The sequence below is a fragment of the Heliangelus exortis genome, chromosome 19 (assembly GCF_036169615.1).
Source record: "Heliangelus exortis chromosome 19, bHelExo1.hap1, whole genome shotgun sequence".
NCBI lineage: Eukaryota > Metazoa > Chordata > Aves > Apodiformes > Trochilidae > Heliangelus > Heliangelus exortis.
This window is the reverse complement of record NC_092440.1, coordinates 1,860,121-1,882,110: the sequence shown is the minus strand read 5'-3', so window position 1 is coordinate 1,882,110 and position 21,990 is coordinate 1,860,121. Positions and strand designations below refer to the sequence as shown.

The 21,990-nt window shown below is 53.1% G+C and overlaps 1 protein-coding gene across 3 annotated transcripts in view; it reads right to left on the bottom strand.

Moving 5' to 3' along the window:
- Positions 1-21,290, bottom strand: part of SRRM4 (serine/arginine repetitive matrix 4) — a 46,657-nt gene extending 25,367 nt beyond the window's left edge. For 2 of the 3 annotated variants that reach the window (XM_071762696.1, XM_071762697.1), the window contains exons 1-2: positions 21,135-21,290; positions 1,506-1,649 (exon numbers count right to left, since the gene is read on the bottom strand). In XM_071762696.1, coding sequence (XP_071618797.1) covers positions 1,506-1,649; positions 21,135-21,265 — 275 coding nt within the window. In that variant the 5' untranslated portion in view covers positions 21,266-21,290. The remainder of the gene's footprint in view (positions 1-1,505; positions 1,650-21,134) is intronic. The other variant, XM_071762699.1, reaches the window with a different exon arrangement.
- Between the last annotated feature and the right edge of the window lie 700 nt (positions 21,291-21,990).

Genomic DNA, 21,990 nt, shown 5'->3' with positions numbered 1-21,990 from the left:
TAAAACATAAAACACTGAATTGTGTTATGTTTCAATGAAAATCAAGTATTGTAGATAAATTAATTTAGGTGACTGGGCTTAAAATACAACAGATACTCTGTGGCTACCCATTAACAAAAGCAAACACTCATTAAGATGGTGGCAGCCTGAGGATCCTCAGGTTAATCCCCAAATCAGCCTGTGGGTCCCCTAGTTGAACCCCAAATCTGTCTGTGGGTCCCCTAATGGATCCACAGGTGAGGTTTATGGGGAGCCAGCTTCCCAAGACCTCTGCAGAATTACTGTTGGAAACCAGGGCACTGGGCTTGTGCCTCAGTTTCCCCACTGCTCATTCTGCCAGTCGGAGGAGCTGCTGGCAGGGAACATACAATGACAGCCCCTTGTTCACAAGACTGTGGGATCTTTACTGCAGAAAATGGCCAAAAACTCATCGTTTTCTGCAGGAAGAACAAATATTGTTGTTACAAAGAGCCCTAAACACAGAGCAATCATCACAGCACAGCGACAGGGAGGCTCTGTATCTCCTGACACTTGCTCACCAAAACTTGAATTGTTGCCAAAATTACACTTTCAGAAAAAGCCCATTGCTCCATGCTTTCAAAATATCTGCCCAAGGACACCCTAAGGGGCTGCCCCAGGCCAGGGACCTGATCACCCATCTCGGCCCCTCAGTTATCAGGGTGCTCAGCCCCAGCTCCCACAGGTGTCTGGGATGGATCTGTGCTCCCCAGCAAACAGTTCTGGGTGCATCTCAGTCCCCCTGGCCAGGGGAGAGCAGGGAGAAGCAGGGCAGGGCAGTTTCTGCAGAGCTCTTCTCCCTTTCACAAGATAAAGCTCTTTTGTCTTTGATGTGGAAGCTTTCTCCCTGCACTGATCCAATTTTAATTGTTTCTCTATGATGGTAATCAAAGACTAATTAAAAATACACTTCAGATTACTGTTTCGGTTAGCCTGAAATCTGAAGATATGAAATGTGCTTTCTTGCTCTTTCTTTCCAGCATCTTTAACCAAATGGAGAGGCTTTAATCCCAGAGACAGTTTAGCAAGCAGGCAGGGGTTCAGAGGCCCTAGCTGCTTCATTTACAGTGTCTGATTCATTTTTTTGCCTCTCAAGTTGTCAGGGGGTAATGATGAACTGATAATGGAGCTGTGTCCCTAAGGAAGCCAATGCTGCTGGTCTGATCCAGGCATGGGGAGAGGGCAATTTCTGACAGCAATGCTCAGCCCAGGGTGCCCCATGGACCTGGTAGCACATGGGGATGCTGGCAGGCTGCCTGTCTTCCAGCCAGGATTACTTGCAAGGGGGTTGTAAGAGCAAGAAAGGGAGGGGAAGTGACCTACAGGTGCCAACACACACCAGAGTTTCATGCTGTACGCTCACACCATTATTAAACCCATCCCTCCCAGCTCTCACAGGTCCTGAGAGGAGCTGGGTAAACAGTCCCAAATGCCTCCTGTGCCATCCCTTGGCTCCAAGGTGACCCACTCACAGCCCTGGCTCCTACCTGTGTGATCTGGAGTCAGCATGGTCCCGTCTCCCCTTCCCTTTAGCACAGCCATTGGTAGTGGAAGTCTCCTTGACCCCATGGCCACTCAGCTTTTCTGGACATCTGTCCTCTGCAGGGCATGGCAAGCATCTGAGTGTCCCACTGCAGGAGGGAGAAGAGAGGGACACAGCAATAAAGAGCTGTCCTAACAGCAGGGCTCCTCTTTTTGGAAGCTTTCTGTGAGGAATCCCCTTTCCTGTCCACAGACAGGACCTGTGCTGCTCTGAAGGAGAGCTGCAGGTTGCCCCCCCAGCCTCCTGAGCCCACAGAACTCAGCCCCAGAAAGCCCTCATTCCCAGGGCAAGCCATGGCCCAGCCACACTCAGCTTTTAGGCAGAGATGTCACAAGTGTGGTAGAGCTGAGAAGCCACTGGATGGCCCTGGGCTATGGGGACAGCACAGGATGCAGGTCCAATACAAGGGGCAATCTCAGCTGATCAGCACAGCACCCCTGGTCACCTTCCTCTGATGTGTGGGTTTTAACTCAGCAGAGACAGCACTGGTCTTATGCTAGGGTAGATTAAAAAAAGCCAAAAAACAAAAAACTTGTGCATTTCAGGTCTCCAAACCTGCCGTTGTGTCACCAATACCTTGCCTCATCCCACCCCTTTGCCAGCACTCAGGGGGAAGCAGAGCTTCAGCATCTAGGGGACAGCCCTCCATCCCTGCTCCTACAAATAGGTCCAGTAAATGCACCTGGTCCTGCTGAAAGCCCAAACTGGAGAACCTGTTAGAGCCCAGCAGACCTAAGAGGAACCACCTGAGCCACACAGGTGCCTGCAAGAGCCCTGAGATCACTGGAGCTGGAGAGGAGCAGAGCCAGGGCAGGGCAAGGCTGAGGTGAGGGGTCACCAAGATACACTGGAGTTTGGACAGGGCAAGCTGAAATTGAGGAAAGAAGCCAAATGGAGAAAAGAAAGCTAAGTTCAGGCACTTGGGAGGAAAGTAAATAGGTTTCCAGGCCCTGCAGATGTTTATTTCAAACACCACAAATATTAATGGAAAGCCATAAATCACACCCATACAGCAGGGGAGGGGGCAAGAACACTGTGGGGCTTGTGTCATCCCGAGTATTATTTTAGTAAATAAAGCAATTATATAAATAAATAAAGCCTGGCCTGGCTGCAGAGACTGTCACAACCATCACACATGGGCTGGGGGTATAGGGGTATAACAAGGGAATAGAGCAAGGTATATGTTGTACATGTTGGGTGTTAAATTGGAACAAGAGAGTGCTTAAGGAGCAATGTCATACTAAAATAGCATCTTAGCCCTGGCTGGGTAAAGCCAGAGGCTTGCATGCCCCAGGGAACACCCTGCTGCCTGCCCCAGTCATGAACAACTCTTTCAGGGCTGGAGTTGGCACAGGAACACCTGCAGAAGAAGGGCCACTCCACTCTTTCCACCTGTGTTTTCTCCCTCAACGAAATCCCCCTTTCTCCAGTAGCTGTCTCCTTCTTGGAGCCCATTTTGCCATGCCTGACCATTTAAAGGTGTGCATCAGCCAAACACAAGCATCAGAGGTCAACGAGGGGAAGCTGAAATATTTATGACTCAGGACATGCAGGAGGTGATGGTCCCTCTGCCTTTAAAAATCTAAAAAATTATTGTAATAAAACCCCCCAGTCGCTTCCCAACATATACATTATATTTAATTATCCAGGAAGCTACATGGTTAATTGCTTTCTTTGTTCAAGATAATTAGCTTGTGGCCTTCTCTGAGCCCCTTTTAAGAACAGTCTTCTGATGTTCAATCATTAGAATCCATTATAAAATGTCCCCACATTAATGACCTGTGCAAAGACTGGGCTGTACCAGCAGGGTTCCTCCTGGTTGGCAGCACTAGGAGGGACCTGGGCATGGCAGGCAACATCTCTCTCACCCCACCCTTGCTCCTACTGATGGGATTTTCAGGTCCTGGGGCTAAAACACATTGGCCTTTAGGCAACCAAGGATTCCTGTCCTGCAACACGCTACAAACCATTTCTGCTGGGCTTGGGAGTAATTATCGATGGAAATAATTATTCTCCAATTCCATCAAAGGCTGGCTCCAATTCAACCAAATGTTCTCTGATGAATGCAGAGAGTCACTAGCACTCTAAACTGGCTGGTAATCTCCTTGTGTTGAGCTCCACAGACACTGATTGGAGATATATATATATAAAAATGTACATTTTGTTGTTGTCTCTTGTGTGTTTGAGGGCTTGGAGTTTGGTGTGAACTATTACTGTGGCCTCAAAGGACAGGATTATTACACCTTCCCCTGCCAGTTCCTGCCTGCAGCAGAAAGGAGAAAGCCTCATGGGTGATGTGCTGGGGCCATCCCCAGAAGGGCAAGGAGGACCATGCAGCTGGAAGCACAGGGGATGTGCTGCCCACAGGGACGTGTGCCAGAGCAGGCAGGAGGAAAAGGAAGCAGGAAGAATGCCCAGGGTCTGCTCTGCTGAAGGGCAGCTGCTTCAGGCTCAGAATGAGGGACAAAACCATGAGGGTCATGGTTTTGTCCCTAAGACATACTCCTGGCCACAGAACATGCCTGCATGCTTTGCTCTGACTTTCTCCAATTCCATGGCCTCCAGAGCAATGGGTCGACCACATGAGTGAGTCCTGGAGCCTTGAACCAACCCAGCTGTGAGGAAATATCCCCTCTTATCCCCTGTGGGATTGCACTGCCCTTCCTGGGCAGATGCTGGCACCTTTCATAGGGGATGGTACAACAGCACAGGGTATTTGCTGCCTCAGTGAGCAGAGTTAACTCATAAACCACCCCTGTTCCTCCATCCCGGAGCTGCCATGCTCAGTGCCATGGCCAAGTGCCATCTCAACAGGCCATGAAATGTGGCACTTGGTGATGCATGTTCCATCAGGAGCTGAGCCTGGTGACACCTGTCCCCTCCAGCCCTGCAGTGACACACAGTCAGGGGGGGTTTGATGTGCATATGAAATCCTTGCGTGCTGGCACCCAGTGCTGCCAGGGCTGGGCAGCTGCCCTCCCCTCCCCACAACCTTCCACGTCCCAGCCCAGCTCCTCTGCCCTGGCCCTGCAGCAGTCTCCTGCCAAAAACCTTTCATCAATCATCCTTTTCCTCCACAGTAACTCAGTGACATCTCAAAAGGACAGAAAAGCAGGAAAACTGCCTTGCTAGTACCCTTTCAGGTGCCAGACCCTGCCACCAGGCTATCTCCCCACCTGCAGCAGCATCGTTCCTCACCTCCACAGGGGGGGTCCAGAACTCCCAGCTCTCTGTGGCCTTGCCTGCAGCCCTTCTGCCCTTGTCAGCTGCTTGGCAAGCAGCAGCATAAGCACACCAGGGCTGGATCATGCTAACCAAGCTTTTTTTTTTTTTTTTTTCATATATTTTCCTTTGCACAAGCAGCTGGGTCGATGCTGGCAGTGGGGGGGCTCCTGGCTGCACACACAAGCATGTTCGAGACCCCAGGCAGGGTAAATCTGCATCAACAGCTTTTATAATCAAAGTATTGCCATTTATTGAGAGTAGCAGTAGCCCTATTACTCACAATCAAGCTGATAACATAATATAAGCATACTGCTATGTACAACACATTCTTCATATACTGAGGGCACTATCTAACTGGTTAAATACAACTGTTGATGTGCTGTCTATGAGATGCTTTCCCATCCTGTTATTCTTCTTTTCTCCTGCCAACTCCCTTATCTTTTGCCCATAGCTGATCTTTCAGTAACCTTGCAGCTGGGCCTCAAGGCCCTTAGCTCACTCTGGCTAATGCTAAATAGCCAGGATTGCTCACATGTCTGTTTTTCTCCAAAACTCTCCCAGCAAACAGCATTTCCAAACTCAAGACAGAGTATGTGGAAAAGTCAGTATGGAAGCTACTACTTTGCCCTTTTTCAGCCCTGGCTGGCCTCACATTCCCATCATCTCTATGATGAAAAGGTAGGAGCAGCTCCAGCCAGTCAGAGCCCCCAAACTGAAAAAGGTTAAAGCAAAAAAGGCTAAAGCATCTCTGATGAGCCCATTAGTTGTGAATGCTCCAGGGGGAAGCAGAAGAAACTCCTGCACCCACAGCCCCTTGCACCCACAGATGCTCTTGGCTAATGTATAATAAGTGCATGGACACATGACTGAATATCTCATCTTTCTTTTCCTCACCTGAAGGTTTTGGTGGTGCAGGAGAGGGCAAGTAGTGGGTTGGTGTCCCTGCTGTACTACAGCTCTGTGCCACAGACACCTCCAATGAGCATCTCTCTGCCCTGGGACCTTGGCCCTGCTGAGCATGGGCTGAGCTGCTTGCAGCATTTCTAAAAGCCACCTGAGATTTGGGGCTGAGAAGCTCTTTGGTGCTGACAAAACAACCCTTTCATTTTCTCTCTTGCTCATCTGACTGAAAAAGAAAACGGTCAAACTGTTCCTTTGTCTCAGGAGAGGGAGGGCACAGAAAAGGAGATTTTAAAGACATTTCCTAGCTAAAACTCCAGCAGATGTGTTTACATAAACTGTTTGAAATATGCACTAAAAATACCTCTTCAAAATTAAGAGATGGGAAAAATTCTAAGTGCTTCCCACAAACACACACACACAGAGACCCCACGGCAGGTTCTTTCCTCACCTCATTCAAACCATTATTATTAGTGTGGCAGGAGCCCTGCAGTTTGTTATTGAAAATTATAATAGCAAATCACAGAGATATTTTCCCTGATTACACAGACTCTAAGCCAGTTCAATTTTAATCTTCTCCTTGCTATTTTTTTCCTGTGCATCAGCAGAGGCACCAGCTGCAGAAAAGCGTGTGGTTTTCTTCAGGCAGTTTAAACACAGGAGAGGAACACAATTCCATAATATACGTTTTTTCACTCAATTTTTTTTTTCCAGCCCCCCTCCTCCTGGTCCCCTAGGAACCCTGTGTCCTTCTGCAAGCCCAAATGCAGCCACAGCCCTTTTTGCTTCTGAGACTCCAGAAACATTTAACGATCACTCTTTGTATATCCCAGGCCAAAAAAGCAGCTTGGCTCTTTATTTTCCAGCAGTTGATTTGCTATGCATGGTTGAACCAGAACAGAGGAACTTCCCTGCTGGAAGAGGCCCCCGGTAGCAGCACAGGGTCAGTACCAGATGCTTCGGGGGATGCTGTGTGGCTGCAGCCCGGAGCGACGGCTCCGTCCCCGACACCATCTGGCGGCGGCTCCCTAAAAACTCCACGGGGGGAAAGAGATGCTCCCAGGGACCATCTTTCTTAGGTAAGGTCAGGCATGAGGGTGAGCACAGCCTTTCCCTGCTCTTCACGCTTGGGTCCCCTTCTTGCTAGGGACACTTCCCGTCCAAGCCACCTCCCGACCTGGCCACCTTGCAGGGCTCTGCCGGCTGCCTGCCAGCGACAGCAGAGAGAAACCCGAGGAATATGGCATGTGGCTGTATCATTTCTAAAGGAAACCTGGACAGCTGCCCTGTCTCGAGTGGTTTCTATGGCATCTTGTGTGCCTCCCACGCTGCCAGCTCAGAGGTCCCTGCGGTGCTTGGTGCCTGGCAGCACCTGCACACTGCCGGGACAGGCTTGCCCTCAGGGGGGGACAGTCCTGTGCCTTCCCGATCCTCAAATCTCGCTCCTTAAACAAGTAGTCTGTGGGTTCCCATGCCTGTAAAGGAGATAGCTTTTTCCTCAATCAGGGAACAGGAAAGGAGGAGCCTTGGATGTCCCCAGTGCCCACAAATGCAGCCGAAAGCGCTGACATTGCCGTGCTGCACCTTGGCACAGGAACCCTGCACATCCCTGATCCATGTTTTGGGGGACTCCAGGCTCCTGAGTGACCCCGGCATGGTAGGGACTGGTCTGGGGAGGAGTCAGCTCCCCACTGATCTCTTCTAAGCGGCTCTCATAGAGCTGGTGATTAGGAAAAGCCTGGATGTGAACTCAAATTTCTCATTAATCTCTGTCGCACGAGTGGCACAGGGCAAACCCAAGTCAGAGGAAAGGCAGGACCAGGGAGGGAGCCCAGCAGCTGTGGTCAGGCACTTCCCAACACAATGCTGCAAGCTGGGGAGCACTGGGAGATGCTGCTTAACCTCTTAGGAGGGTTTTAACAAAAAGCAAACTGAAGGATTGCTTCCAAACAGAAGCAATTTGCTACTCTCTGCAACTTTTGCTGCTCCACCGTGGTCAGGCTGGAGAACATCCTCCTGCCTGATGGGCCACACAGTGCCAGCCCCCAGGGAGCATCCCCCAGGCCACCACAGCACCCCAGTTCCAGCCAAACCCCCACAGCAGTGCCTTGCTTTGCCAGTGCTTGTGCTTCCACACAAGATTCCAGTCCCTTGCACCAGTTAATCCAGCATCCTCCTGTGCTATCCTCCTGGCAGATCTCGGCTCACTCTTTAACAAGGAAGCCACTCCATGTGCTGCCACACAATGGCAGGGCCAGGACACAGCCAGCTGGTCACCACGGACACTCTGCAATGTGCTGGTTCCCTCCTTTGTCCAAAGCCCCATGCTGTTTGGCACGGTGAATGGCAGTGAAATAGTCTTTGCCAATAACATAGCTCGTTAAATTTTAACCAAATGAGAAACTGTAAGCACACAGTTACCAGGAGCTCCTGGGAGCTCTGAGAGTTCACTTTAAAAATGAATTAGTAATAAGGCACATTGGAGACAGCAAGGAAAAGACAGAGGGAGAAGACCCACTTGGAGCAGGAATGCTCCCTTTTCCACTCACATGAAGCTTTTTCCCCCTCTCTGTTCATGTATTTTGGTTTTAAATTGCCACAGGGAGAAGAGGTGGAAGCACACTGTAGGTCTCAGCACTCAGATAACTCCAAAAAACCAAGCTGATCACTCAGCTGTTGCAGAGCTGGAATAACTCTGGTTGACAGAGGAAAACAGAAAATATGGCCATCCCATCCATCCAGGTTGGGGACAGGGACACTCAGGCCACTGAGTCAGGTCACATTAACCACCCCATCCATCAGGCACACCTGCCTGCCTGCAGCTGATGAACAGCAAGCCCCTGGGCTCAGCTTGAAACCACTGCTGGAGGAGAGAGAAGCCTACAACATTAAGAACCCAGGAAGGGAGGTGGCAAGCAGGGTTTAACCCCTCCTGTTGCATTCTGCCAGAGGCTTTTTATGGCCATAAGGGCCCTTTGCCTCCCTGTATCACATCTCCTATGTCAGGTGAGCCGGGAAATTCTCAAATTGCAGCTTCATGGCTGGGAGGTTTTGGTTGGACTGAAGTTCTTCTCCCTCATAGCAGCCCCTGAGCCTGCGAGAAACCTGTTGGTGGTCTTGCCAGCTGCCCAGGAAGGACTGGTGTGGAGGGGTTAAGTTAAGGAGGGTTTCTGGGACAGAAGACAGGTCCTTCCCACCTTTCACTGCACTCCAAAGAGGCAGAGGCTGGTGTGGCTGTGACCTCCGTGCTACATGGCCAGCACCAAGGTGCTCAGTGCTGCAGAACCCAGGGCTTTTGGGGGCCCAGAGCTCGAAAGAAACCTCTCTCTCTGCTCCCAGGCTTTGTCCTTAGCCATCCACACCACCCTGAACATTATTTTAAATCATTACCCTGAAAAAAGGAAAGGGTATTTATTGGCTTGCTGTTCCTTAGGGGAAAGGTTTGGAGGAGGCAGGCAGGTCTCTGGGCACCATGCAGACCCTGCCAGGAGAGGCTGGAGGGAATCATTTCACTTTTCAGCACATCTATGTTTAATCAAGTGTAATAATAATTTTACTGCTTGCTGAGATTTGTGAGGCTGAACTAATATTTGTAAAATTCCTTGTGATCCTCAGCTGAAAGGCAATGTAGAACAGCAGAGCCCTGGTGTTATGCATGTTTAGATAATCCAGAATTATTTATAAACAAAATCAAGATTATGCAAACATATTCCTTAGTTCTCATAATACCTCCAGGAAAATAGAGAAATTAGTCTCATTAACAATTAGACATTATGTAAGTGTGTCTTAGCACACACACCCACTCACTGTCAGCGGTGGGGCACAGTCACCTGGGATTCACCCCAGGATCTCAGAGCACTGGAGAAAAAGAGCTCAGCCTTCCCAAAGTGACTGTCTAAATTCTGGGGTGCTACAGCACCCAGTGCAGACCCCCTGTGCCCCTCACCAAGGGCCCACCACCTGTTCTTCAGCTTAAAAACACAGAAACATCCCCAGCACGCCCTCTGCACCCATCAGGGACAGCCCACACCACATGAAAACCATCACCTTGTTCTAGCCAAAACAGTCTTTCCTACCCAAATGAGGATTTTTACACAGAGCCAGGAGGCTGTGGAGGTGTGATCTGGATGCAGGTCCTTGCTCAGGACCTGCCCTTTTTGTACTACACCAGCCCTCACCCCGATGCCAGCTCACACTTGGCTTTCTGCAGTGCAACACCACGGCTTGGTTGGTGTGTGCTGGGAAAGGGGAGATAAAGGTGCATTGAAAATACCTCCTGGTTTAATTAATGCCACATGCCTCTCACACTACAGGTTGTGTGGATTGTTAATTATTTTTATAAAGACAATAATTAGTCCCAATCAAGGCAGAAGCTCTCCAGAATTACAGCTCATTAACCGCTCTCACATCTTTCTGTTCTATAAAAAGTCATGTGGTGCTGATGAAAATTACAGACCTTTGGAATCAGCATTAAATACAAATTCAGACAGTGTTACCATCCTATTACCATCAACTGCATCGACTTGGCTTCGGTAATTGCAGCTGGAGATGAAGTGCAGGGATTTCTGCTCCATGCAGTCTCTGAAAACAAGCACTCTGCCCATTAGTTTGCTGGAAATAATGTGACACCGAGCCCTGGCTTGGCTAAGCACATCCCCAAGGAGGTGAAAGGCACCAAGGAGAAAGGGGAAAGCAAGGCAGCTGTGCCAGGGATGGGAAGATGAGGGTTGCTCAGGCTCAGTTCAGCTCTGGTTGGTGTGGGGCTGCTCCTGCACAGAACAGGGGGGACCACGCAGATCTGGTGCTCATCTAAATTAAGCAGGTAACCCAGCTAAGGATGTGGCAAACCTGTCCTGTAGGCTGAGGGAGCAAAGCCACCAGTCTACAGGGTGGAAAGAGCTAGGAAAAGGAGAGGTGATAAGAAGTGAACTTTAAACAGTGGGATTATCCTCATGGGCTATGGGGAAAAATAAGGCACAGAGGAGTGCTCTTGCCAGGGATGCAGGAACATGTCTGCACCTGGAGTATTGTGTCCAGTTCTGGGCCCCTCAGTTCAAGAAGGACAGGGAAGTGCTTGAAAGAGTCCAGCACAGAGCTACTGAGATGATTAAGGGAGTGGAACATCTCCCTTATGAGGAAAGGCTGAGGGAGCTGGGTCTCTTTAGTTTGGAGAAAAGGAGACTGAGGGGTGACCTCATCAATGTTTTCAAATATGTAAGGGGTGAGTGTCAGGGAGATGGAGTTAGGCTTTTCTCAGTGGTGACCAGTGATAGGACAAGGGGTAATGGGTGTAAATTGGAGCATAGGAGGTTCAAGTTGAATATCAGAAAAAATTTTTTTACTGTAAGGGTGACAGAGCCCTGGAACAGGCTGCCCAGGGGGGTTGTGGAGTCTCCTTCACTGGAGACATTCAAAACCCACCTGGACACGTTCCTAGGGGATGTACTCTAGGGGGCCCTGCTCTGGCAGGGGGGGTTGGACTAGATGATCTTTCGAGGTCCCTTCCAACCCCTAGGATTCTAGGATTCTATGATTCTATGATTCTATGTCTAAGCATCCCCTTCTGGACCATCCTGGTCCAGGCACCGTGCTAGGGCTGGCTCTATCGAACACCAAAGAGGCTTCTCTCAAAGCCTAATTGAAAGAAATCACAGCACATTAAAGGGAGTTCAGGTCAAATCAATACTGACATGGGAGGGAGGGAGGGTGAGCAGGCCCTGGGACGTGTCTGAGAGCAGAGTGCAGGCTGTGGGCTCTGCTGCTCTTCCCCATGGGAAGGAGAGGTGGTGTCCCATGCTCCATGCAGGACAAACCTGGGGGCAGCACAGAGAGTTGGCAGCAGCCCGTGTGGTGAGGAGGGGCAAGGGAGCTTTGGGTCTTTGGAATCCTGCTTTCCAGCTTCCGTTAACCAGGGGTGAATTCGGTGGCACTTGCAGGCAGCAGAGCCAGCAGCCAGCTCTTTGGCCTGCAAGGCTTCTCATCAAAATTAACCTGGCCATGCTGAGTACCTGCCCTTGAGCATCCGAGCCTGTTTGGAGGGATGAATATGGGGAAACTGGCTGTGAGTGGAAAAAATGCTTCTGGGGAGCCCTCAAGGGCAGTGGGGTAGTAACTACTGCCACAAGGCAGCAAACAGCAAGAACCAAACCTGCCACTACCACATGCTGCTGGTGTTGTGCCTTTAGCTCTGTATCTGGTGGTGCTGAGATGCTCAAACTATGGGGAGAGGGCAGGGCTGGGGGCAGAGCCAGCACATTGGAGAGCAGGGAAGTGCCTAGAGCATGAAATCTGCTGCAACTGCCAGCCTGGACTCTCCAAAATATTAAAAAAAAACAACAAACCAAAAACCACAAAGAAACAAACAACTCCAAAACATCTGAAAGAAATTCTTTACCTGCACTGGGCCCTGAACCACATCTGGAGAATCTTTAGGAGAGCACAAGGACCGGTCAAAAGCTGTGCCAGTGACTTCTCCAGACATCCAGAGAACTGGCACCAGAGTCCCTGTGTCCAGGGATTCCCCAGGATCCTTCAGGAGATGCAATCAACATCTCCTGTGGCCTGCTGAGAAAAATCACCTTTATCCTGGCCCAAACCAGGACACCTGCAGAGCTCAGCCCCACACAGGGACAGAGGAGATGACCAGGAGATGGCATCCACCCTCAATTAGGAGGCCCAGGGCAGTGCTGACCCCACTTGTCTTGCTTCTGCCCATGGTAATAAATCTGTCTGTGCTCTGGTTGAAGCAGAGGGGAACTGAAGAGGCCAAATGCTTTACAGGCAACAGACTCCCTGAGTTAAACCACCAGCCACAGAGAAATCAGCCCAAAGCCCCAGCCACCCTCCTCTGCTCAAAGTTCCACAGCCACCCAGCCACCAAGGGCTGCTCTGCCAGCTGCAGGTGATGAAGCAGTGATTCAGTTGTGATATATTTATATGCTATTCTACACTGTTCTATATGCACTGCTTTGGCCAATGGTTGGTTATACAGCAGCTCCAGCTGACCCACAGGTTAATTCATCAGGTGGTCTTCAACCACAAAGTTTCTCTTCATGGAAAAAAATATTTCTCTTGCTGGGAAATAGCTACTTCTTCACCCCTACAGTGGTGTAGCTAAAATTCTCCTACCCTGCTGCCCTCCAGTCATACCCCAACACATGCTGGCATCAATACCAGTTGAGTACAACCAGCCCACTGCCAAAGTGCTATCAACACCCACCAGGATAATGTGCTGCTGGGATTTGGTGGCAGCAGCAGAGAAAACTCATTTTCCCATTGCAGCCTGGAGATCTCAGGGCATTTTCAGCCACCTGCATGTGAGGTGGGCATCTGACCCCAGATCCAGGAGCCACCAGCATGCATGTCATCCCATCCCATCCCATCCCATCCCATCCCATCCCATCCCATCCCATCCCATCCCATCCCATCCCAGCAGCCCTTGTCCCACAGAGGAGGCAGGAGCCAGGACAAGAAACCAGAGCATCCCTGCAGCAGCAGGACCCTGCCCATGCTGCCCCCACCCCCTCTGCCCAGGCACCCACTTGGAGGAATATTAAGAAATACTCTTTCCAGTGCCCCTGATCCCACCTCTGCCCCCCCACAAGACCCCATCTGGGGTGAGCAGCAGCAGTTCCTCCTTTCATTAATGATGATATAAAATAAATAAATTGTTAAGCAGGTCACCAGTGAAGCAGTTAGCCCCAGCCTCACAGCTTTCTGACCCCCTTGGTCACAGGCTGGGAGACCCGGCTCAGCCAGCCTGAAGCAACAGAGTTTTTAATAAAGATTTTTCCCCCCCCCCCTACTTTTATTTTATTTGAAGCCTTTCCTGCAGTCCCCTCTGCACTGGCAGGGGAAGCACTCCTGCCGAGTGTGAAAAAACTTCTATTTTTAAACTCACAATGTTTGTCAGTGCTTTCAGCTCAAGTGGCTGAAGGAGAAACCAGTTTCACAGCACTCAGTGTCCCACAGAGGGTTGCGTGGCCTTTGCCAGGTGATGGTGGCACCAAGGCACAGGCAATGTGCCCGGCCAGGCTGCCCCTGGCAGGGGCCAAATCCACCAAATCCACCCCTCCTGCTGGATCTCAGACACCCCAAGCCCTGCACCTGTACGTGCACTCATAGAAATGATCAAGAGGGGCTGCAGAAGCAAACTGGCTCTGGGGTTTGGTGTTTCTCCCTGCCCTTTGCTGGCAGGGAGATGCCAAAAGGCTCCCATCCAGGCATCAAGCCCAGCACTTCTTTTTTTCCAGATGATGCCACTGCTGGGGATCAGGGCCAGAGGAGGATCCAGGGGCTTGGAGACCCAGTGGGGCAGGGAATGACCATGGGACAGTGGCCCCTTGCTCTCCTAACAGCATAAAGCCACCAGGGGCTTGAGTTGGACCAGGGGCTATGGCAAAGTCCTGGCACCACCTGCATCTGAAACCCAGATCATCTGAAGATGATCTCTTCATCATTTGCCATGATGAAGAGGTTTCGGTGACCACCGAGGAGAAAAGGAGAGGGGGAAGAAAGAAAAAAAAGAAAGAAAGAAAGAAAGGAAAATGACAGTCATGCATGAAATAATTTCATTTCAATGACATGGGGTTTGCATTTGATAGGTTCATCTTAGAGATGAAGGTACCTGTAGAAAATTCCAGCTGCCAGACACAGATGGAGGAAGGGGTTGGATGAGGCCAATCAGAGAAGGGCTCAGCTCTAGCCATGGCCCTCTGGAACAGGAAACCCACCATGTCTGAGGACCCCAGAGGAGAGTGAGGACCCATTCAAGCAGCAAGATGTGGGGTATGCAGAGCTCTTTTCTGGGGACAGTCTAAGTCACAGCAGGAGCAGCTATCCTGGACAGTGGAGGCAGGATGGTGACAGTACAGGGACAAGAGGAGCCATCAGTAGCAAACAGCTCCTTTGCACCACCTGGCATCAGGGTCATCATTGCTATCAGGGCTAGGAGACCCTACATAGTTATTAGTTAGACCTGGGGGAGGGATGTGAAGGTGTGTGCAGGGACACACGAGGGGTTGTGGATTTTCATGCTGGAGTGTGTCCAGAGATGGGCCATGAGGATGATCAGAGGGGCTGGAGCACCTCTCCTATGGAGACAGACTGAGAGAGCTGGGGTTATTCAGTCTGGAGAGGAGAAGGCTCCAAGGAGACTGCAATAAATAGCCTAAAAGTTTCTGAAGGGGACCTAGAAGAAAGCTGGTGAGGGACTTTTTAGGATGTCAGGTAGTGATAGGACTAGGGGAAATTGATTCAAACTAGGGGAGGGGAGGTTTAGATTGGAATTTAGGAAGAAATTCTTCACCATGAGGGTGCTGAGACACTGGCACAGGTTGCCCAGAGACGTGGTGGAAGCCCCATCCATCCCTGGAAGGTTTTAAGGCCGGGCTGGACAGGGCTCTGAGCAACCTGAGCTGGTGGGAGGGGTCCCTGCCCGTGGCAGGGGGGTTGGAACTGCATGATCTTAAAGGTCCCTTCCAACCCTGACAATTCTGTGATTCTGTGACTCTTTCACTCTCAATGGCAGGGCCAGGTTGTGTCAGTGTCTGCTGGGAACTGGAGCCAAGGGGGTAGATTTAGCCTCAGCAAAGCTCTCAAATGAACCATTACAGATCAGAAATTACTTGTCTAAAAAAACAGTTTTTCCCACTCCCCTTCTGTATTCCAGTCCTTGTGGTGCTGGTCTGGGGACAACCCTCAGCCCTACCTTTGCTTTTGGGAGCTTTTAGGTAAAGGTGACAAAACCCCACGTGGCAGTAGCAAGGGCACAGCAGGGAGAAACAGCACTTGTGGGAATACCCCAGTGGTTCTAAGGAAGCCCCATTCATGAGCTTGGGGCTCCTAAAGGGGTTTCCAAAGGCCCTTTTTCCCTGAATCCTTGAGTGCTTGTACACCCTCTCGTGCTGGGGCCCAACACACCTGGCAAAGGGTGCTGAGCCCAGTTGTGCTACCTGGCACTTGCTGCATCCCACTCAGCCCTGCCAGAAAACTTACTCCCATCTCCCTGACACGCTGGCAGGGGCACCACTCTGGGGACAGAGGTGTCCCCCACCCCACCAGAGAGGCCATCAGGAATATCATAGAATCATAGAACTGGCTGGGTTGGAAGGGACCTCAGAGCTCATCAAGTCCAACCCTTGATTCACTCCCCCCGTGGTTCCCAGCCCATGGCACTGAGTGCCACATCCAGGCTCTTTGGAAATATCTCCAGGGATGGAGAATCCACCCCTTCCCTGGGCAGCCCATTCCAATGCCTGATCACCCTCTCCTGAAAGAAATTCTTTCTAATGTCCAACCTAAACCTCCCCTGGCACAACTTGAGACCTCTTGTGCCCTCTTGTCTTGCTGAGAGTTGCCTGGGAGCAGAGCCCAACCCCCCCCTGGCTCCAACCTCCTTTCAGGGAGTTGGAGAGAGTGATGAGGTCTCCCCTGAGCCTCCTCTTCTCCAGCCTCAACACCCCCAGCTCCCTCAGCCCTTCCTCACAGGACTTGTGCTGGATCCCTTCCCAGCCTCCTTGCTCTTCTCTGGACCTGCTCCAGCACCTCAATCTCCTTCCTGAGCTGAGGGGCCCAGAACTGGACACAGGACTCGAGGTGTGGCCTCCCCAGGGCTGAGCACAGGGGCAGAATACGGTCCCCAGCACCAGTCCAGAGGCAGATGGACAGGTCCAGGGGGCAGGAGGAGGATGATGAAGTCTGCATGAACAGCAGGGATGGGGTCCTGTGGGCATCCCCAGCTCATCCCCTCGCTTGGCTGCCCCCAGCCTCCCAGCAGCTCCCAAGCTGCCTAATTAGCTCTCCCAGCTCCCATCACCCTCCAGCTGGAGCCAGAGGGCAGGGGCAAACAAAAGCCTCCCTATTGACAGCCCCTCCAAGGACAGGGCTTTTCTTCTCCCCCTCCACTTTTCTTTTCCAGCCCCTCTCCCCCCTCTTGGGCCAGGGCCACGGGCTCATTAGCGCTTGGGGAGCAGGAGGGAGCAGATGGCAGCCAGCCCTGCTGCTGCCTCTCCCCACAGAGCAGATGCCCAACACACGAGGGGGAGGATTAAGAGGTGTGGGGGGCCATGGGCACGGCGGGGCTGCCAGCAGGGGCTTCCTCCCCAGCAGCACATCCCAGCACCAGTGCCCAAGGGCTGCCAGCCTGCTGGGACAAATGGGTGATCAGAGTCACCAAAACATGGCTCAGAGGATAGAGGGGGGGATAGAGCTGGTCTCCAGCCTCCAGGAGGTCTCTGCTGCACTAAAAGTCTCTGCAAAGTCCTCAGGGGGGTTGCAGGGACCTTCTGCCCTTGCTGGGGGTACCGTGGCCCCCTGGCATCTCAGTGCCATGGCTGCTCCTGCCCGGTCCCAGCACAGCCAGGGGTGACCCACTGCCACCCTTCTCCTGGCAGATTTGCAGCAGTGCCCAGACCCATCACTGAGATCACCCACAATGGCAAACCAGGGCAGTGAAACTGGGATTAATCCCACTCCAGCAACACATCTCTCTCTCTCTCTCCTCCCTTCTCTTTCCCTCCTCCCCTCCCTCCCCCTTGCAGAGCACATCCCGGGGGATTAAGGGTTAAAGCACAAATCCCCTGCACTGCCCTGATGTGACCCACTTAGGCCATCTGGCAGGGAGGGATTCAAGAGCCTCCTTTCTCCTGGCTCAGGCTGGAGCTCACCTGGCATCACCGGCTGCCCCAGGAGCAGATACCAGCACCCAGAGCCCAAAGGCTCAGCAGTGCCCTGGCTTTCCATGTAGAAACAGATTTCAGCTGAGCTTGGGGGTCCTGGGACAGGGCAGTGTGGGAGGAGGGAACACAAACAACTCCAAAGAAATCCCACAAAACCCCAGACTGCCATCAGCCCTGCGAAGGCACCTTGGAGCATCCCCTGGCACCCAGCAGAGAGGTAGGTGGGAAATCAGCAGTGCTGGGAGAAGTCTAAAAGCAAAAGAGCTTCCAGCTGCCTCACCACGGGACAGCCACAATACCTGTCCCAAGATTGAGGGAGATTTAAAGAGATTTTCAGTTCACAAGAACCAAAGCCCCTCGCAGTTGCCATCAGGTAGAGATGGCAGCATCCTTACAGACCAGGAAGAAGGAACGAGGGCACCCAGGCTCAGCAGAGGGGCTTGGGGTCTGGTAGGGGGTCCCTGACCTCATCACTCCCACCACAGAAGTCCCTCAAACCACCCCATGATTTCTCTGTGCTGGAGCAAACCCCCCCATCACAGACAAGCATGGGGCAGCCCAGCCCTGCCCAGCCTCCCAAAACACCCCTTCTCCCAAGCCAGGAAAGCCTGGCCAAGCCCCTCGGGCCCTGCGTGGGGAGAGGTTAATTGGAACCTTTCCCCATCACCTCGGTTTTTCCTTTCATTCTGCAAACTGGTCAATAATCCATTTACTTTGGCAGAGCCCTGCTCTGGACACAGAACTGCATCAGGAGGCTGGAGTACACAACCCACTGCCCCCCCAGCCACCAGCCCCAGCAGGACCTGGAGAGAAGAGAATAATGTATCCTTTTGTTCCAGGGTGAACCCCCAGGTTAAAAAAGCTTTACCCCTCCAAACATCCCAGGGCATTTTGATGGAAGATGCTTTATCTCTGGGACCAGCAGCAAGGTGGGGGTCAGGGTTAGGGTTGCACCTAGGAAGCCCACTGCTGCCCCACAGGGATGCTGGACTGTGTCTCCACCCGTGCCCAGGGAACTCCATAGGGATGGATTTGGGCTCTGCCCACTGTGGGGGCTCCTGATAGGACCCTCATGCTGCAGCTGAGCCCCTCAGCACCCCACAGGCTCACGCAGCAAAACTGCTGGGGAGTGGAGCAAAGCTGGGCTGGAAACCACAGCGTGGCCTCCACCGCTGTGGGAAGCGTGGGGCTGGATCCAGGGCAGAGATCCACGGTGTCTGCAGAGGAGCAGCTGTCAAGTGAAGGAGAAAACAGGAATCCAGATGGTCATCTTCATTTTTCATTTGGCAAACTGGTCTCCCTGTCTCCTCTCTGCTGCTCTCTGGCACAGCAGTTATTTGCTCTCAAATGAGCTGGGAGCACCATCAGGGAAGAGACCCATCTGAGCAGAGACACAACAAAACCTTCAGGAAAAACAAACCCAGAGCAAAGCTGGATGTGAGAGGAGCTGCTGCAAGCCTTGGGACCCTTCTCCAGGTGGATGGGCAGCAGGAGCTGGGCTCTGGCTATTGCTGGGCTACAAACATGGCACCATCTCAGGGTGCTGAAGACGCTGCTGGGTACCCCAATGGGGACTCTGAAAGGGCCCTGGGGATGAGAGATCTGGCATGTCACAGGCATGATCCTGACCAGACAAAGTCCTTGGGCTGCAGGCAGAGAGGTGGGACCCAAGCTGGCAGCCCTCCTGCTCCCCAGCCTTCAGCTGCAGCCCCACAGTGCAGCAAAGCCCCCCTATGACACGGGGACAGGGGTGAGCACAAACCCCCTGCAGACCCCACGGAGAGCCTCACCAGGGCTGACCCCACTCAACACCTGTAGCCAGGGCACGGCACAGATGGCTGCTCCATGGGGAACATCCCAGGGCCAGCCCATGGCACACACTGCTAGGAGACAAAAGGAGACAGGCTGCACAGTCAGGGTGACCTGGTGGCATCTTGGTGGCTGTGGGGTGCACACCCAGGCTCGGGGACCCCATCGTGCAGCATCAGCCAGTGCCAAGGTGTCAAACACGGCCAAGCTGAGCTGGCAGGTCCATTCTGCGGTGTGCTGAGCACTCCTGATCCCTGCACAGAGCTCCCCTCCTGCCAGAGCAGGCGGTGCCAAAAAACAGAAAGGCACACGCATTTATTAACTTTTTAACAGAGCTGCAAATGCTCTCAGCGTGGTCCTCAGCCCGACCGGGATGCCCGCAGCAATCCGGATTGCTGCATAGAGCCACGCATTGTTCCTGGTACTTGGGCTTTCTCTAGTTCCCCAATGCCTTAATTTGTTGCTGTGTTACATCCCTGACCACAAGATATTTAACAGCACGGCTGGCTCAGGCAGGAGAGAGCGTGTGTGTGTGTGTGTGTGTGTGTGTGTGTGTGTGTGTGTGTGTGTGTGTGTTTAAACTACCACCCACCCTGCACCCTGAGGTACCGACTGTAGCCCGATGCAGGGGAGGAGAAAGCCACAGTGTTTCCTCTCTCCCAGGAAGGCTGAAGCCCTGCAAACGCTGCCCATGGAAACCGGGATTTGCTCTTCTCCTCTGGAAGCCTCACCCGTGCCTTCTCTGATTAATGGCAATGATGGAGACTGGAAACACTGGTGCTTGGGCACCTGGGCTGCTGGGGCAGAAGTGCCCTTTCCCCTCCCCTCCTCCCAGCCCATTGTGTGAGCAGCAGGACCACTGGCACAGGAGGAATCCGAAAGGGCTCATTCCCCTCCCCCCCAGTACGGGCTGAGCCCCTGACACCCAGCCCTGCAGACCGAGCCCCTCTCCTCTATCCACCCATCACCTGCATGAAACTTTGGGGTGTCCTCCACACCAGTGGGGAGCAGCCAGCCGTGGAAATACAGAGCAAAGAGAGTGGAGAACCAGCAAAATCATCCTTTTCTTACAAAAGCAGCACAAAGGGGATATTTTTAACCAACACCGAGATAAAACTGCTCTAAATTAGAGAGCGCATTGCTGTGAGAAAGCCACGAAGATCCTTGTTCACAAGATAGCCCTGCTGAGTGGCTCAGGGAGTACAAGCAGCCCCCTCATCTCATCTCATTTCATAGGTTTTGATCCCTACTCTGCCTCTGGGAAACACGGGAGGCACCGGCCTCCCTGGGAGCAGGAGAGACAGGGCAGGCAGGCACCAGACCTGCAGAGCTGAGACCTGGGGAACCCAGACCCACAGCCAACCTGCTGCTGTAGCCTCTGGGGTGCATTAGCCTCCCCCCTACACCAAGGGAGGGTCCAGCTGGAGGGGGGCTGCTCCCCTCCCCAGGCATCATCACCTTCCCGAGTGATGCAAAAGGAGTGATGCAGAGACAAGGCAGCCAACAGGACACATCTCGAGCGGATGCAAGGCAGGGGTGGAGGGGACCAGGCAGGGGTGGAGGGGACCACCTTTTCTGGCTGATAACCCCAAACACTGCCCACCCTCTTTAGTCCAGCTAGAGCTTTCCAGACACACACACACACCCCGGCCCAGGCCAGTTCCTGGGCTCCAACCACCACCGAGCTGAATTTTCCGAAGACTGCTGCCCTCCAGAGAGCAGCATCTATCTGGGGAGGGGGCCCAGCCATACAAAATCCCCCTGCCCCAGGCATGGGGGAGAACCCCAGGTCCCACAGCCCCTAACTGGGACTGTAAAGAAGGGACACTTTAGTCCCCCTTGATGGGGGAGCAGAAATTTGGGATGGAGAGGAGCCTCGGAGCAGTGCAGCCTCCAACCGGGGGTGTAATGGAGGGGGTGGGGGGTGTCCCTGAGCCGAGCTGCCCCCCACCAACCCTTACCTGGACACCGGCTTGCGGGCCGTGATGCTGGCCACGATGATGCTCTCGGGTCGCGGCGTGGCCACAGCTTTAAAAGTCCCTCGCCAGAACTTCTCGAAGAGCTGCTTCTCACCCTGCTGCACGCTAGCCATGGCTCCCCCAGCCCCGAGCCGTACTCAGCGCTACATCCCACCCACCCCCCCACTACTGCCCGGGAGCCCACCCCGGCTCTGCCCCGGCTGGCGGGGAGCTCTGGGGTCGAAGCCTCCCCCGCCTCCCGTTTTGTGCCGGCGAGGCGGGGAGAGGGGCCGCGCTCAGCCCAGTCTCCTCCCCGGTACCGCCTCCCCCGCCCGGAGCCGCGGGGAGCCCGGCCCGGAGCCGCCTCCGGGGGAGCCGCTGCCGGCTCCGTAGAGGTCCCAGCGGTTCCTTGGGCTGGGTTCCCCCTTTCCCCCCGCGGAAAGCACGGCTGCCTCCTGACCACCCTGGGGTGGGCGGCTCGGGGTGGGATTGAGGGGGGGAGGGGGGTGTTGGGGCTGCCGGGAGGCTCTGGGGGGGCTCAGAGAATCTGGGGGGCTCCGAGGGGCTCGGATGACTCAAGGGGCTCCCATCCCACAGGCTGGTTTATTACCCTTACTCAGCCCTCACTGAGGGAGCATTTGATGTGAATATCGTTTCGCTGTTCTCTCCTCCGTGGGACAGAGTTCCAAGAGTTCAGCAGTGCCTTTGGGAAGCTGCCTTCCCCTCGCTTCCTAAGGATGTTCTGCAAAGCAGGGGATCTAAGCCGAATAGATGGCTGAAACAGCTCCCACATCAGAAACCAGTCGTCAGGAATGATATTCCCTTATTCCCTCACTGTCTTTGCAGTCCCCAGGACCCT